Below are 16,995 nucleotides of genomic sequence, written 5' to 3' on the forward strand. Positions count from 1 at the left end.
ACCCTTCCATTTTACAAATGACTGCTAAGATTATTAAAGGCACCTGTAGCCTGGCAGGCAACAGTCCATGGCATTGCAAGAGTTGGACACAACTTAGCAACTGAACAACAATTCTGCAGATAGAGATCTGGACATCAGCAATTACAAAAACCTAGTTGACGTAAGGAAGAAAAACACTTCAATACTCTTAAGAAATTTCTCTAGCATTTTACTTGTATACCAACAGTATGTAAAAATATCCAGTGGAAATATAAGAGTGACGAAGAATTTCAAAAGGACAGTGCAGTCTATCCTTTACATTGTGAGCTCAAGAGTAAACGTGATTATCATCATTGTTTGAATATTCCCTGTAGTTTACAAAGGCACACAGTACGTGTAGTACACTCTCTCTCTATACATAAAAGGGCACATGGGAAGCAATGTATCCACACTTTACTTTTTATACTTAGTCACATTCCCTTTCCCCAATACATTTGTTATTTTTTGCTGAGATATGTTTGGTTTAATTAATCTGAAGCTATATTACTATGAAATGAACATGTATTTGGTGCCTACTATGTATTAGTATGCAAAGATAAATAAATACAAGAAATTGAGTAATATATAAATTGAAACAAATCAGGATAATACAATAATGGCAAGCCACATCTTTTCTTACTCTGATAAAATACTAAGCAGGCCTACTTTGGGTTACTGCCAACAAAGTTTTCCTACATCTATAGTTGCTTAATTATCAAAGAAAATCTGATCTCAGATTGCAAGGAAAAAAGCATGTTGTCAGATTCCCAAAAGTAACTGGTAACTCTGAACTTAATTTGACTCTTAAAAATTCACTTAGTTTTTATTTTTCTTTGGTGGTTCTTTTGGCAAAAACAGTGTATTGACGTTCTGGGCATATGCAGTAAGTGTTTTGGTATATATTATCTCTGGTATATATCATTCCCTCTCAGTATAATGGTAACAGACATGATATAAATCAATAATGCATCAAAATGCAAATTTAAGGGTGTTTAACAAAGCAGGTACTTATACAGAATTTACAAGGTAACTTGGAACAGAAGAAAATTCTCAGGTTAAAAATATCTATCTGTATATCAAGCAAATATTAAACTGTATTGGTAAACAGTCATCAAGCATTCTACATCTCAAACAGAAAAGCTGCATTAAACTGTAAATTTTGAGCATTATGAATACCGTGGTGATGAAGGCTCTTAAGATATCAAATCATTATTTTCTTTATAGTGTGGTGGTCACTCTCAGCCAGAGAGGAAGGCTTAAGCAATTAATGCAATCCACTGATTTCTTTGCTAGTCTACCTGCTTCTAATTCCTACCTCTTACTTCTATATGAAGCTAACTTTATTTAACCCTTTTATGGCCATTTTCCACCAAGGACTTACCAGACAACTTTGTTTATATGATCAAGGAAGTATATTGTAATATTCTTACTTTTCTGAAGGTTTAAAATTTTTAAATGAACATAATTTGTGTATTATCTAGTTTGTTTAGAATTTTTTTACAAAAATATTCAGGACTGGAAACTCAAGATTATGCAACAGCTTCAGAGTCTTTTCAAGACTAATTGAAAAAGAAAAAACAGACTTCCCACTGAGAAACAAACAAGAGTCCTACCTCTCCTGGGGCAGTATCAGTTGGGTCAGGACCATGATGGAATTCTCTGTGTAGTTTTCCAGAATGTAAGTCAAATACAAACTGCTTGAGTTTTCCAGGAATTCTAAAACCAAAGTAAAACAAAAATTTAGCTTAAACTATTTAGATGGACTTATTTCTATTTTACCAACTTCACAACATTAAAAACAATTTTTAAAAAAATTTAGCTACAATCCCACCAACTCACCATAACTAGTAACAAACAGTCCAGGTACATCTCATACATTTTCACACAGTTGTAAATCATCATGTCTAGTACTCAACTGTGTGTTCCAATGCTTGCACTTGTTTTACAGAAAATTTTCTACACTTACTGGAACAAATGCTTCAGAATCAAGATGGTGTCCTAAGGCTTATTCCCTTATGATGGGCATTTATAAATTTTCCTTAATATATATAACTGTAAAATCTTATGTTCTGCAAAATTACACTAAAAATAATAGAAGCTCAAGGGAAAAATAATGTAGGGACTAATCACTTAAAACTATGTAGGTCTGTCCTGAATTAACTGAAGGAAGATTATATTACAAAGCTCCACATCCATTTGGCAAACTATTTGGAAGGCAGAATTTTAAGCCATGGGAAATAAAGAGAATCACACAGAAAACAGACTGATGTGAGCACTTCAGAATGACATGGTGCTTCCAAATATGTAAGGCTTCTCCACCATTCTACACGTTAATGACAAAGGAAATGAGACAAAGACTATGAAATGGAAAAAAAATAAACTGGTTACAAGTCATAGCTTGTTACATAGGTTTGTAACCAGATTACTACTAAGAGCCTAAAAAATATTAGTGCCCTTCAGCCTTCTCCAGCATTTGATCTCTGTGTCAGCCAGATGACACCTTAACCTGAAGCTTAGCAGTCTTTTTTGAGATACAGGGCATTCACTGCCAGCATAACAAACTTTATAAAAATAATCTAAACCAGGGTGTAGCTCTTTCATGTTTTTTCTTAGAGGGAGAACTTTCTTCACAACTTAAACCACACAGGCAGTTTCATCAGCTACCTTAACATTGTGAAAAGCAAAGCACTTCTCAAGGCCAGTGGCCTTTAAAAAAAAAAAAAGTCTTTATACATCACAAAGACAAAGGCATTGTCTTTTATGGTGAAAAAGCTTTCCTCAGTGGCTTCAAACTATTCTGAGGAAAATAACACGAACCAACATCAGTTCAGTTCAGTCGCTCAGTCGTGTCCAACTCTTTGTGACCCCAAGGACAGCAGCACACCAGGCTTCCCTGTCCATCACCAACTCCTGAAGCTTGCTCAAACTCATGTCCATTGAGTCGGTGGTGCCCTCCAACCATATAACTCACTGTATATTTGATGACATTCCTGTAATTACCCATTATGGTATGAGCACATCTGCAGGACAGAAACATGCACTGCAGCAAAATAGACCAGTATAAGGCTAAGCAGATTTACATAGTACCAGCCTTTTCCTTCACAATTATTTCCCTGAGTTGTATCTGATAAAGAAGGAGTGATGAGTTAACATGTAAGAACTTAAAGTGGGCAAATTATGGTTACAGAACATCAATATTGACTACTGCTTGTCTACCTGTTTGTCACTTTTGTCTTTAATACTAAAATCCGTTTTGCTACTTTGATAAGTGAAAGACACCAGCATTTTGATTTCCATCTCTTCAGAAATTAAGCATTTTTTCCATTGTTTTAATTTCTATTTCTGCTCATATGAATTGTTTGTCCTCTGCTGAGATCCTGGTAGAGATCTGGCCTCTACTGGGATCAATTAAAATTCATTATATTTTAAAATAGAAACCTGTTTCTCCCCCTCCCCCCAATCTATTGCATGAAATAAAATGCAGGTCTACAAACATTTTATTTCCTTCAGTAGAACTGATTTTTTAAATGACTGTTTTGGTAGCATACCTGGCTTGTGTTAATATTACCAGTTTTTCTTTTTATCCTCTCCTGAGGTCCTGCAAGTGCTGTTTCTTCTCTTCAATAACTCCCACTGAGATTAACAGCCAATAACTTCATTGTACACCCATTTTGGCTCCCCACTAGCTCCAATGCAACAGAGGCCAGCAGGTGCCAAATGCACAGTTTACAAATACAAATGGCTGTCAGGTAGCTGTATTGACAGAATGCCTCTGAAAGGGTCTCTGGTACAGAAGAAATTGCACATGCACCAGACACAAACATTGAGAGGATATCAATTTAATCTGACATCATCACTTGTCACCCACAGCAAAGTGCTCAAATATATTTAAAGAACTGCAAATCTATAATGTTTAAGATAAAGCCCTTGCTAGTTTGTTATTTAAAAATGTTCAAAGACGGTCACACCAATACAATGTGAATTGCTTCTGCTAGTCAAGAAATAATTTACAATTATATCTTAAGTGTATCAGATTCATAGACTACACTCCAAACAGATTTTTCCCCTACTTGATTTTTTCCCCTTTGTCAACATGTGGGAGAACTGTGAGTAAAAGCAAAGATGAGAGAGAGGATGAATCTGAATTGATGTGGTAGAAAAACAGATGACAAAGAGTTCTTACCTAGCTTGTGGCTAGAAATTATACAGTTATTAGGTAACAAGCAGTGAATCAACAATACATTGTCAAGAAAACAGACAATACAGTTATTTGCTAAAAAGGAAGATAAATAGATCCTTACTATAATAAATTCAATTAAATTTTTATACTTAGGGTATACTTTTTCTAATTAGAACCCCTAAGTGTTTCTCTTTCATCCTCCACTTTTTTGTTTGCTTACAGTATTTATTTTTAGGTGATGCAAAATTTAGACATGGTGAAATGCACAAAACATAAGTGTATCATTTAAACAAGCTTTAACAAGTGCATATGAGGTGACAAGTATTTTTATTAAAAAATTTACATACAACAGAATTCATTTTTTAGGCTTAAGTTATATGAGTTTTAACATAAGCATGTAGCACCTTGTTACCACCTATACAAACAGGAAATAGAACAATTCCAACACTCACTCCTATCTTCCTCTTCCCTTTAACTCTTGCTGATCTGATCTATTCCCATAATTTGTCTTTTCCAGAATGTCATGGATATGAAATTGTGAGACTGGCTTCTGTTACCTAACACCCTGCATTTGAGATTTATCCCCTTTGTTGCATGCATAAAAATGTATGTTCTTTTATTCACTGAATAGCATTCCATTGAGTGGATATACCACAACTGGTTTATTCATTCACCCACTGAAAGACACTGGTTCTTTCAAGACTTTGGTGATTGTAAACAATGCTACCACAAAGGTCTGGGCATAGGTTTTTGTGTGAACATAAGTTTACTTCTCTAGGTAAAATACTAGGTTATATGCATGGTGTATGTTTGACTTTTTAAGAAACTGCCAAATTGTCTTCCAGAGTGGCTGTATCATTTTGCAGTCCCACTAGCAATGTATGAGAATTACATTTGCTTCATATGTCAATTATACCTCTCTTAAGCTGGAAAAAAAAATGGGGGACATATAATTTGGAGTGGAGAAGGAATCAATCTATGTGGGTTGAGCCAATCAGATGTCTACAGAATGTAGGCCAAGGGGTTTAAGGAATGCAATCAGATGATATGATGAGAGTTAAAAAGTCATAGAGAGTTCAGACTAAGTCCCATCATGGTAAATCAGAACCGCGTCCAGGCAGAAGTTAGAGCAGGGCAGAGGAAAAGCTGCTCTACAGAGAGGAGGATGGGGCAGATGTGAAGTGAGAGCCCAGAGAAGAGCTCCTGGGCCCCAGAGGAAGGGAAGAAGAGAGCAGCTGCCCAGCACTTGCGGTGGTTCAGCCTAGCTCCCCTCAAGCAGTTCCATTCCTTGTCATTTTCTTAGTAGTTTTTCAGCATAAACCCCTTGGTTTTGAGCTTCGCCGGGTGAGTTATTTTGTTCCTTGAAACTGCAAATACTTAACAGCAGAACTATCCAACAGAACTTGTGTGATGACCAAAAAATACTGTATATCTGTGCTGTCAAATACAGGAACCATTACCTACATGTGGCAACTGAGCACTTGAAATGGGTTTAGAGTAAGTGAGAAACTAAAATTGTAATTTATATCATTTAAATTAATGTAAACTTAAGTATCCATATAGGGCTATTAACTATTATGACTTTTGACAAAAGGTCAAAAACAAGAAGCACAATCAGTAAAAGACAATGAAAGGGCTGTTTCTCCCCTACCAACAAAGGGAAAATCACGATGGGGAAAGTGTTCCATAGCATCAAAACTACAAGGATGTTAATGAGGATGAATCAAGTAAAGTCCCGTTAGTAGCAGTGTTATTTTTTCATGGGAAAAACCTGGATTTCAAACAACAGAGGTTATTTAGACAAATCATGAAACAATCCATTCAAAGGCAAGCTATCTGGCCACTAGAAATAATGGAAAAATACCGATGAATGGGAAGATGTTTATAATGTGTGGATAAGTTAAAAAGAAAATTTATAAAATAGCATGGTTCCAATTTGGAGAAGGCGATGGCACCCCACTCCAGTGCTCTCGCCTGGCAAATCCTATGGTAGGCTGCAGTCCATGGGGTCACAAGGAGTCGGACATGACTGAGCGACTTCCCTTTCACTTTTCACTTTCATGCACTGGAGAGGGAAATGGCAACCCACTCCAGTGTTCTTGCCTGGAAAATCCCAGGGACGGGGGAGCCTGGTGGGCTGCCATCTATGGGGTCACACAGAGTAGGACACAACTGAAGTGACTCAGCCACTTAGCAATGGTTCCAATTTTATAACACATACATATATTTAGATCTCTTTTGTGGATTTATAGGTGATTTTTATTCTTTGGCATTTTATCAACTTTAAGAATTATCCACAAAGAAAATATTTTTATAATCAGAAATAAGGGACAAATTATATGCTTAACAGATACATAGAGAGCAGACATCTTTGCCTGGTGCTTGATGTTAAGAGGAAAGCATTCAGTCTTTTACTATTAAATATGATATTAGCTGTAGGTTCTCTATAAATGTCCTTTATAAGATTGAGGAAGTTTCCACATTGTCATGATTGATATTGAATTTTATCAAATGCTTCTTGTGTATGTTGATGTAATCAGTGTATGCCTAATTACTCATTGATTTTTGAAAGCTGGAAGGAAATGGCAACCCACTTCAGTATTCTTGCTTGGAAAAGCCCATGGACGGAGGAGCCTGGTAGACTACAGTCCATGAGGTTGCAAAGAGTTGGACATGACTGAGCGACTTCACTAATGACTAAATGTACCAGCCTTGCATACTTGGGATAAAGCCCACTTGGTTGTTGATATAGTATTCTTTTTTCACTAATTGCTGGATTCAATTTCCTAGTATTGTTTACTACTTTTTAACTCAACTTATACAATAGTTTGAACTCATTCAATGTATTACAGTGTAAAAACACTATATCTTTTCATTTTAGTTACTTCTTTGAGCTTCAGCTTTCTGATATGTGAAGTGAGAACAACTGCTTTATTTATCTAACTGTATTGTTTTTATAGTCACAGACTTGGATTTAAATCCAAATATATTAGTGCCTATAGTAATCACATGACTGAGTGACTGAACTGAATAATCATAGCTAGCCTTCTAAACACTAGCCATGTATCAGACACTGTTCTAAGAGTTATACATATTCATTTAATACTCACAAGAACTCTGTTAACTAGGTAAAATTATTATCATTCCTGTTTCATGATGAGGAAACAGAGGCATAAAGGTCTTAGGAAACTGCCCAGGGTGATATAACTAATAGATAACAGACTGGGTCCAGAGTCTGTGCACGTAACCACTGTATTCCTTGCCTCTTTAGTGACTCCACTTTAGTGAAGTTTCTAAATCTTGCAGAGCTTAACTTCTTGATTGTAAAGTAGAAATAATATCTATCTTCTAAGCTTGTTATAGATTAACTGAAAACACATATAAAAGTATAAAGTAGGGCTAGTACAGTGCCTGGCTCTGTCAGTGCTTGATGTCTGTTTTGCTGGCAAAACCAAATAAGGTAAAAATATACTGGAATGATCTGAAAAGTAAAAGTACTTATAAATCCTACATATCAAGATCAGGTGTACAAAAAGTATGTTACAGGAATATAAAAATGGTATTTAGGGACCTGGACCACTGTTTATGTATCAGCCCAGTGGCTGAAAAGAGAGACACATTCAGAGAATTAAAACTACAGAGATGAACAGGAGAGGTAGAGAATAGGGCAGATGAGTAACTGATAAATATTAGGATATATTCCAGATATATACATTCAGAATAGTCAAACTCTTAAATCTTATAACAAGTGATGAAACTAAAAGCAAATTAAAAGCATTAAATGAACATCTACTAATATCACCACAAAGCACTTAGTATAGCAAGAGATGATGAAAACTAAATATTGGCCTTTTAAAAAGATCCTCAGGGTAAAAAATCTGCCTGCCAGCGCAGGAGACATGGGTTTGATCCCATGTCCAAGATCCCACATTCCTCGAAGCAACTAAGCCTGTCTATGAGACAATAACTGAGCCTGTGCTCTAGAGTCCATGAGCCACAACTACCGAGCCCGTGTGCTGCAACTACTGAAGCCCTTACATCCTAAAGTCCATGCTTCACAACAAGAGAAACCCCTGCCATGGGAAGCCTGTGCGCTGCAATGAAGAGTCGTCCCCGCTCACCATAACTGGACAAAAGCTGGCACAGCAGTGAAGGCCCAGCATAGCCAGAAATAAAACTATACACACACAGAAAAGATTTTGCAGCACCATTTTTTTTTTCAGTCAAAAGCCTGACGTGGGTTAAAAAAAAAAAAGAACCCCTAGATAATGAAGAACGAAACCAGGTTGTCAGGGTTACAAGGGTAAACATTTCTTTTACCTGTCCCTCCAAATTCTTTATCATCTCATTCAATTCCTGGTTTGTTCCCTCTAAGTTGAAGGAGACAGGCTAGTTCATCATGGCAGCAACCAAACTGCTAAATTGGGGAGATACCCACCCCTGTAGTTTCAGTTTCATGTTGCCTCTCTCATCTCCTCACAACCATGCCCCCTGAGTTGTTTAAGGAAATATGATCATAATTTTCAGTGATGCAGTGATTTGAAATAAATGACCTAGATCTCAGAATTGGGGAACTCCTTAGCCTTAGAGTAACTTGTTCATTTCCCTAGGAGTGATCTGACATCCTGCTGCTTTTTCCTGTCACTGGGGCTCTGGTGGGAGCTTACCTAAGAACCCCCGAGCAAAGGAACAGATGGTGGGGATTTGCAGGCCACAATTTTTAGAAGGTAAGTTCCTCCAGAAAGTCCTTCAACAGTCTTTACACTAGACCCCATCATTTATTCTCTTCTCTCAGGGCTGGCGAACATTTCCTAGGCCTACCCCTATGTGCTTAGGCTTCAAAACTCCCCCCCCATTCTGCCTCCATATAAAATCTTTACATTTAGCAAGAAATCAATCTGGTCAAACTACAGATAGATAAAACAACTAAGGATTCAGAGATGTGTAATTCAGTTTCAGGTATTAACAAACAGTGCCTCTTCAAACATCTTTCACATTCACGCTTACGCTGCCTTTGTATGTACTGAAAATGTAACTGTTTTGGTATCAGGTGTTACGAGCTTGAGGTTTAGGGGTTCAATATACTCTGACATGACTTCTAGCCCTGCCAGTGATTAGTGGTGTGGCCTTGCTGGTTATGTTACATCCCTAAACCTCAGGTTCTCTGAAATAAGAGATGAACAGAATACTGGTTAGCAGCTCCCCGCACCATGCTGCAGTGCCTGCCTTTAGCATGGGAGGAGACTGCATCATAAATCTGCTTTCCCTCTCCTTACCACCACGTACTTCTACCAGTTGACTCCAGAATTGCTGAGTTACTAAGTAAAAGTAATAGTAATTACAGTAATTTATGGAAACGGCTTATCATTTAAGCCTTAATTACCATGCAGCACAATAACAATTACACAAGCCATTAAATGTGTCAGATTCACTTTGCTGCATGTCTTTTATTTTTTAACACTAACATCTATTCACATAGGCTCAGTTTGTAGTTCACACAGCATGTGCCTCCTTATAATTAAAAAAATATTCGACGAAACAGTGCCTAGGAGGGGAAATCAGGCACCTAAGGGAGAAATTAAAAGTAATTTGTTTCAGAGCTTCAAATATAATCACTTCTCTTATCTCCCTCCGTGCTCACAGGACTCAACACTTGCAGGATGGGAAAGGATCATTTCCCATTTCCATGTTTCTTTGGGGAATTTTACTGACTCTGTCTTTTTGCACCAGGGCACAAGCAGAGAGAGTGCTTCCAGCTGATAAATTAGCTTTTCTTGGTAACATGCCCATCTCTTGGTCCAGTGAACTGTGGCTGGAGGATAGGGGGATTGGGTCATGTGATAAATAATATGACCGCTGATCTTAGTTTGGGTACTCTGACAGACACCAAGATGGGATTGGAAAGGCTAGAGTGTTTTAAATCTGACTTCAGAACTGGAGGAGAAAACTTAAAAGACAGCCATGGTGAAATTTGTCACAGGTTTCCCTTCATGTGTAACAATGTTCCTGGGAATAAAAGCCAAAGTTGGGCATAGTTTGGTTTCTGACTAGTAAACCTAACCTGAGTCAGCATCCTCTTGACTTTGGCTAACTTGAAACTTCATAATTAGGGCTGGTAATTTATAGTGAAAGGAAGAGAGGTAAATAATCAACCCAAGATTTGCCCACTACCAGAGGTAGGAAAATATAAAACTTCATGCAAATAACCCATGAAGAGGGCAGCATTTTAATACCAAACATTGTCACTGCCTGGAAGCTCTTGAAGTGAACTCAACCACTACAACAGCTGCCCCCTCTCCTAAAAGGTCTGTTCTTTTAGCTAGAGTTTACAGCCTCTGGAGGCAAGCCAATGAAGTAAGAGGAAAAGGATACACAACCAGCTAAGACATTTCTGTCTAGCATAACAGTCAATGCTCACACAATGCTCAGCAATTTAAATGTTTTCACTTTACCTACACTCGGAGGAATACCACTTAGCATATTAACTCACTGAATATTTATCTGGGTCTTCTATATGACAGCTGTATAATATAAACCACTGGTTTATATATAAAATAAAACCAATGGTTTATATATAATATAAAAAGGTTACTAAGACTGGATCCCCAGTTCAGTCCAAGAACTCACAACCAGGCAGAAAAAGGAGATAAGCTGGGAATAGGCAATTGGGTTTTATAATGTGGTAAGTGCTCTGACAGGGTTCAGCAGAGGGGCACTGATTCAAGATTTCTGGAGATGTTAATCCCTAAGGTAGGACCTAATGTTCTGGAGAAGGTTTTCATGGAGGAGAGGAGACGGGGCTTGGAGAAAGGTGATGCTGGGAGGAACAAGTACAGACACTGTGGGCTGAATATGAGTAGACAGGAGGGGGATTGCTGAGGTAAAATAAAAACAACTAGTATTTTTAAGTACGTAATGGTTCATAACACAATCATCATCTCTCATTCATTTTTATAACAATCTCTTTAGGGAGGTTGTACCACCAACCACATGTTAAGTGTAAAGGAACAAGTAAACAGAAGTGACTTGCCTGAAAGTGAAAGTCACTTTGTCGTGTCCGACTCTGCGACCCCATGACTTGCCTGAGGGAGGACCCCAAAGGGAGACCTCCTCTATATAAGGACTGAGAATCTTCTTCTATCAAACAACCATATCTCTATTAAAATATTCAGAAGTGAGTGAGGTAATCCATTCTGCAATAGGACTTCAAATCACCCTCAAACTGTAAAATTTAATCTTTAAACATTAAAATTGGTGATATTTAAATTAATTTTGAAAAGAAAAAGGTCTATTTTGAATTAATACCTGTATTGCTTAAATTTTTCATATACGAACAAACATTTCTACTTTAACTGTTGTATCTAGCATCTCAGAAAGCTGATATAAATAGTAGTATCTGTGGTAGTTACTAGGTTTATGTTTATTAACACTATGAGAAAAGAGTCAGAAAGCATATCTGTTCTTGGAAAGGTTCTTAGCTGTATGCCTTTATAAATGCTTTGTCATAGCCATCTTCTGGTCTTAAATACCACTAACATTCTTGACACACAGTCACAAATGAGCACCAATATTATTCATTTTCTTTAATCTACTTACTCCCTTGATGTGCTGACAAAGACTAAATTTAATTCAAAAGAAATTTCTCATAGGTCAAAATTTTTCTTTCAGAAATTAATTCCTAAGCATTTAAGATCATCTAATTCTGGCATTTCTGTAGAGATACATCATAATTCTCATCATCATTTAACAGTTTCTTTTTTTTCCCTTGGTTTTGCTGCTCAGCTCATGGGATCTTAGTTCCCTGACCAGGAATTGAACCTAGGGCCACAGCGGTGAAAGCACCAAGTCCTAACCATGGAACCACCAGGGAAATTCCCCACAGTCATTCATACTACACTCTGGAGTTTAAAAAACAAAACAAAACAAAACTCTTCCTTCCAAATAACACAGCATTACTGTTTCAACACAGGATTATTTAAAATATCCAAACAATCATTTAAAGTTCATTTTTGAGACACATATCAGTAATTTTAAAAAACCAAAATGAATACTTACAATACATCCCTGAAGTCTCCAAACACATACATATGCCTAAAGCTGTCGATAGCTATTACAGGGCAATCTGCTGGAGTTTTCTGTATGTGCAGAAGAGGATGTCTAAATTTGTCACAGTCAGCATGTAAAAAGTTTATTGTACCTTAAAAAGAAACAGAATTTGGAGAGGTAGATTAGAATATTCTTTATTATATTTTCATAAGTTTGCAAGTTCATAAAAAGTGATATACTAAAAACTTCCCAACATGCTTTAGAGTAATATAGACTACAAAGACTAAAATCTAAATACTACAACACTTAAAGAGGTAGGATTTTAATTTTTAAGGCAGAGAGTATAATTTCTTTAGAAATGCAATAGTGAATTTAAAATTTTTCTGGGCAATCGTTTGCCCTGCAGATTATCCTGGTCTGTTCTCATGGGAACATCTTCATTTCACCAAGGATGCCCTTCCAGTCCCTACTGGTTGATTTTTAATCTACTACAATTCCCAAAATATTTACAGAGACTGATATGGGCATGGCTCTATATAAAACCTTCAGTCTATTTTGTTTGACTTTCTTCTCCAGTGGTGATAATGCAAATTCCCTTTTGATGCTTTGGAGAAGTTTGCAGAGAAGTACTCAACTTACTTTCATTTAGAAATACAGTAAATGTTAATCAGGCTGTGAAAGTCCTCTCAGCAATATCTCTGAAATTATTAGAAAAGGACTAGACAAGCATCAAGGTGCCGGAAGAAAGTGCCTAAAACACACTGTCCACCCATGATCCCACTTTTCATGCTACTTGATTTTAAAAAGCTAAAAAACTTGTGTTTTTTTTTTAAAGCTACTGCTTTGCATTATCTCTACTCATACCTCCCTTCCCCATATTTTCATGTAATTTTAGGAGTTGAGTTAAAATAACTTAAGTTTTTAATCCAAATATGCTTATGTCAATATTAATGTAATGGAAAGAGGGGAAAGTAAAAAAAAAGAGAAAAGAAGGATATAAACACCTTAATCTGTCTACCTTTTTCACTTATTAATTGTCGGGCTACTTCATTCTGGAATATTTCTAAACTTTCTGTATCTTCTTTCATGTGGAAGAGTATGAGAAAAGGCAGTCCTTCTTCTGTCAGTTCCTGTATAGAGAAGTATTCAATGAGAATTATCAGGCCTCTCCATTCAGCTCTAGCTATTTTCTAGGTAGGAACAATTTAACCTCAGCCCATGTAACATAAAGCAGCTGCAACATTCCAGGAAAAAGAGACCAATGGTGTAAATAAATGCTTCAGTGGAAGAAGGAGCCACTGAGAATGGCCCCCTGTTTCCTGTACCATAGGAACTGACCTGCCTTAAGGTAACCACTTGGCTGACCTGTGACCTAGTACTGGATGAAGCCATGGTATTTAAAAAATGAGCTGACTAATGAAAGGATAAACACTCTTCACAGATAACAATGAAAAACTGAGTGTACAGCAATAAATAAATCTAACTGATTTGCAAACTTACATTTATTCTAAGGTTTATTGCAAAAACCACTCCACTTACATGAGACCTACCAACAGCTGAAAAGTGTGATACAGAGCAAAAGACAAAAACCCCATAATATAGCCAGTTTTCAATCAATATACAATTTATCAACATTATTAACAAGTACTTCCACTTATATGTACATGTTTATATATATACCTTGTGCATATACACACACAAAAATACCTTGAATCTGTTCTGAACTCTCAGAACATTTTCTCAGTGCCTCACATGTGGCATGTTACTTTTTAGAAAATTTAAGAGCTAAGAAGTTAAAAGTAGAAACAAATATATTACTTTATTAGTAATAAAATTACTAATTTTGTAACTAAACAGAATTTTTTGTTAAAACAAAAGAAATCCTACAAATATAGGTGAACTGACAATTGTTAAAGAGAGAAGTAATAAATTAGTAGTTTGAAAATATGTGAATTAGTTTGCTAAACTAATTTACATACATTAACATAGTAGCTGGTAGTTTAACCTACTAGAGCTTCCAATGTACCCATGTCCACATCTGTACCAATATATTCTTTACAAGTAGGTAGTCAAGAATTCAGGAGAAAGAGAGCAAGACAACCAGATTTACAGGTTAACAAATCTTTCCTCATATTTTAAAGGATTTGTGGGTAATTGGTTATGAAATGTAACAAGTCTAAAGAATTTCATTAAATGTGCCAACTACTATAGGATGAGAGACAGGGTTGGGAATGGAAGGACAGACCTCTGTTTAATTGTTCAAGTTCCAGGTCTGTACCTTTAAACTGTTTTGAAACTAACCCTGTAAGAACTGCCAAAGCAGTGAATAATCATGACAGGTTACTAGATCTTTCTGAGTCTCTAAGGTCTAAATGAGCAGCTACAATAAAAATGTTAATTAATTCAGATAAACATACCTGAAGCCCAGGGAACAGAGAAAGTAGAAAGGATAAAACTAAGACAGTAACCAAGCAAGCAAGCTTTACTGCAACACAACCACGCTTATTTATGTATTGTCTAAGGCTGCAAGTTGAATAGCTGCAACACAGACTGTATGAGCTGCAAAGCCTTAAAATACTCACTGACTTTTTACAGAATTGCCAAACTCTGACTTGGTGGGAATTATATGAGAGTGTTTATTCTGTGATAATTTCTTGAGTTGTATATTAATACCTGAGCTATGTACTTGTAATTCTTTTGAAGCATATATACATATTGAAAGTTTCAACATTAAAAAAAAATTTTTAATTACATTCTTAGGCTGTGGGTTTTGAAAGTGAAGGAGTAAAATGAAATGAAAGCTGTGTTTCAAATACAGTAAAAAACAGAGATGTCTTTTTAAAAACAGACACAGCTCTTTGTATTTGCTCCTCCAACCTTCTAGGTTTTTATGGGAGTTGTTAAGAATTGGAGATAGGCTTTATTTCAGGCACATGGGATCACTGAGGACAGTTACATGGTAATAATAATTGCTTTCATTATTTACAATGGAAAGAGAACACAGTTTCATTCTTTTAGGAGAGCAATCAGAAAAACGTTTTCAAAGCAAAGGATTATTCACTGTATATAATTAATTGTAACTAAAATCTGCAGAACATTGCTTCTAAAGCAATCTCCTTAAATAAGAATCTTCAACCAAGGGTGGGATCAGAATCACCTTCAAACTCATTTTCAAGGTGGTCATGAAACACTGCTACTGCAGGAAATACAACCGTGGGATTCTGGGACAGCAGAGGTGGACCACTGGCCGGTATTATGGAAAGAGGTATGACGTGTTCACTGTAACAATAAGTTCTGTGTTAAAACAGTAAGATGGGTAGAAGCAGCTTGCTCTTTCGGAAATCTTAATTAAAAATAGCAACATACACTAGAAAGCCATACCTCTCCATTTTCGAATGTTATTTCTCTGACAAGAGGAACGCATTTATCTTGAATCCAATTGTAAGTCCCATCAAAATTTGTCATAGATCCCAAGTACACCATATCTGGAGCAGAATGCTGTTACAAAAACAAAGGAAAAAAGTAAACATCTGACCTGTGCTAGCAAAACTGCATTCTTAAAGCCATCTATGAGCTTAGAAAATCTACACGGGATATAAAAGCAGCAAAAAATCATGGAACGACTGAGAAAGAGGACTACTGATGGTAATGAGCTGCTAACTATGATTATGAGGGACCTGATTATCTAATCTGTGATGCCTAAGCCTTCCGCTTTCCCTTGGATTTGCATCAAGTAAATGCTTATCAGTATCTTCATCAATAGCCAGCAGGTGTTGGGAAAAGAATTATCCTAATGATTTAATTGAGCTATCTCTCCCTTCAAAAATGTCAGAAGAAAATTTGGAGACTTCCAGTGAAAAAGCCTTGAAAAATACATGATACTATATAAATCAAAACTAAAATTAACTGCTGTTATCTGTTTCCACATTCACTCAAAATCAGTACCTATGAAGTGCCTAAAATAATGATAAACTGCTAACATTACCTAAGCCAACTACTGTGACCAAGCATTGTTTTATCACCTTGTATGTGTTTTAAGCACCTTGTATGTGTTGACTCAATTAATCCTCAAAATATCCGCATAAAGCAGGTACTAGTATTATCATGGCTATTTTTACTAATGAACAAACTAAAGCACAGAGATGCTCACAAACTTTCCCAGAGTTTTACACCTAGGAAGGTAGCTGACTGTATTATTTTAGTGAAGTACAGTTGATTTATGGGCTTCCCTGATAACTGGAGACCCTGGTTCGATTCCTGGGTTGGGAAGATCCACTGGAGAAGGGATAGGCTACCCACTCCAGTATTCTGGCCTGGAGAATTCCATGGACTGTATAGTCCATGGGGTCACAAACAGTTGGACACAACTGAGTGACTTTCACACACATAGTTCATTTACAATGTTGTGTTAATTTCTGTATAGCAAAGTAACTCAGTTATACATACATACATATCTATATAAACCTGTATTGTATATATGTATTTTGTTGTTCTGTCACTAAGTTGTGTCCATCTTTTTGTGACCCCTGTGGACTGCAGCATGCCAGACATCCCTGTCCTTCACCATCTCTCAGAGTTCGCTCAAGTTCATGTCCAGTGAGTCAGTGATGCTATCAAACCATTTCATCCTCTGTCGTCCCCTGTTGTCAATCTTTCCCAGCATCAGGGTCTTTTTCAGTGAGTCGGCTCTTTGCATTAGGTGGCCAAAGCACTGGAGCTTCGTTTCAGCATCAGTCCTTCCAATAAGTAGT

General features: G+C 36.7%; 1 protein-coding gene and 1 long non-coding RNA gene across 2 annotated transcripts in view; one reads left to right on the plus strand and one right to left on the minus strand.

Moving 5' to 3' along the window:
- The window catches only part of LOC120862881, a 51,902-nt gene that overhangs the window by 9,979 nt on the left and 24,928 nt on the right, over nt 1–16,995 (plus strand). The window contains exon 2 of the long non-coding RNA XR_005720871.1: nt 8,809–8,925. This is a non-coding gene — a long non-coding RNA (uncharacterized LOC120862881). The remainder of the gene's footprint in view (nt 1–8,808; nt 8,926–16,995) is intronic.
- Nucleotides 1–16,995, minus strand: part of ERP44 (endoplasmic reticulum protein 44) — an 86,231-nt gene that overhangs the window by 3,934 nt on the left and 65,302 nt on the right. Inside the window, exons 8-11 of the mRNA XM_040238991.1 lie at nt 15,626–15,742; nt 13,263–13,374; nt 12,254–12,395; nt 1,632–1,734 (exon numbers count right to left, since the gene is read on the minus strand). Coding sequence (XP_040094925.1) covers nt 1,632–1,734; nt 12,254–12,395; nt 13,263–13,374; nt 15,626–15,742 — 474 coding nt within the window. The remainder of the gene's footprint in view (nt 1–1,631; nt 1,735–12,253; nt 12,396–13,262; nt 13,375–15,625; nt 15,743–16,995) is intronic.

Source organism: Oryx dammah, unplaced genomic scaffold, assembly GCF_014754425.2.
Source record: "Oryx dammah isolate SB20612 unplaced genomic scaffold, SCBI_Odam_1.1 HiC_scaffold_1, whole genome shotgun sequence".
NCBI classification, from domain to species: Eukaryota; Metazoa; Chordata; class Mammalia; order Artiodactyla; family Bovidae; genus Oryx; species Oryx dammah.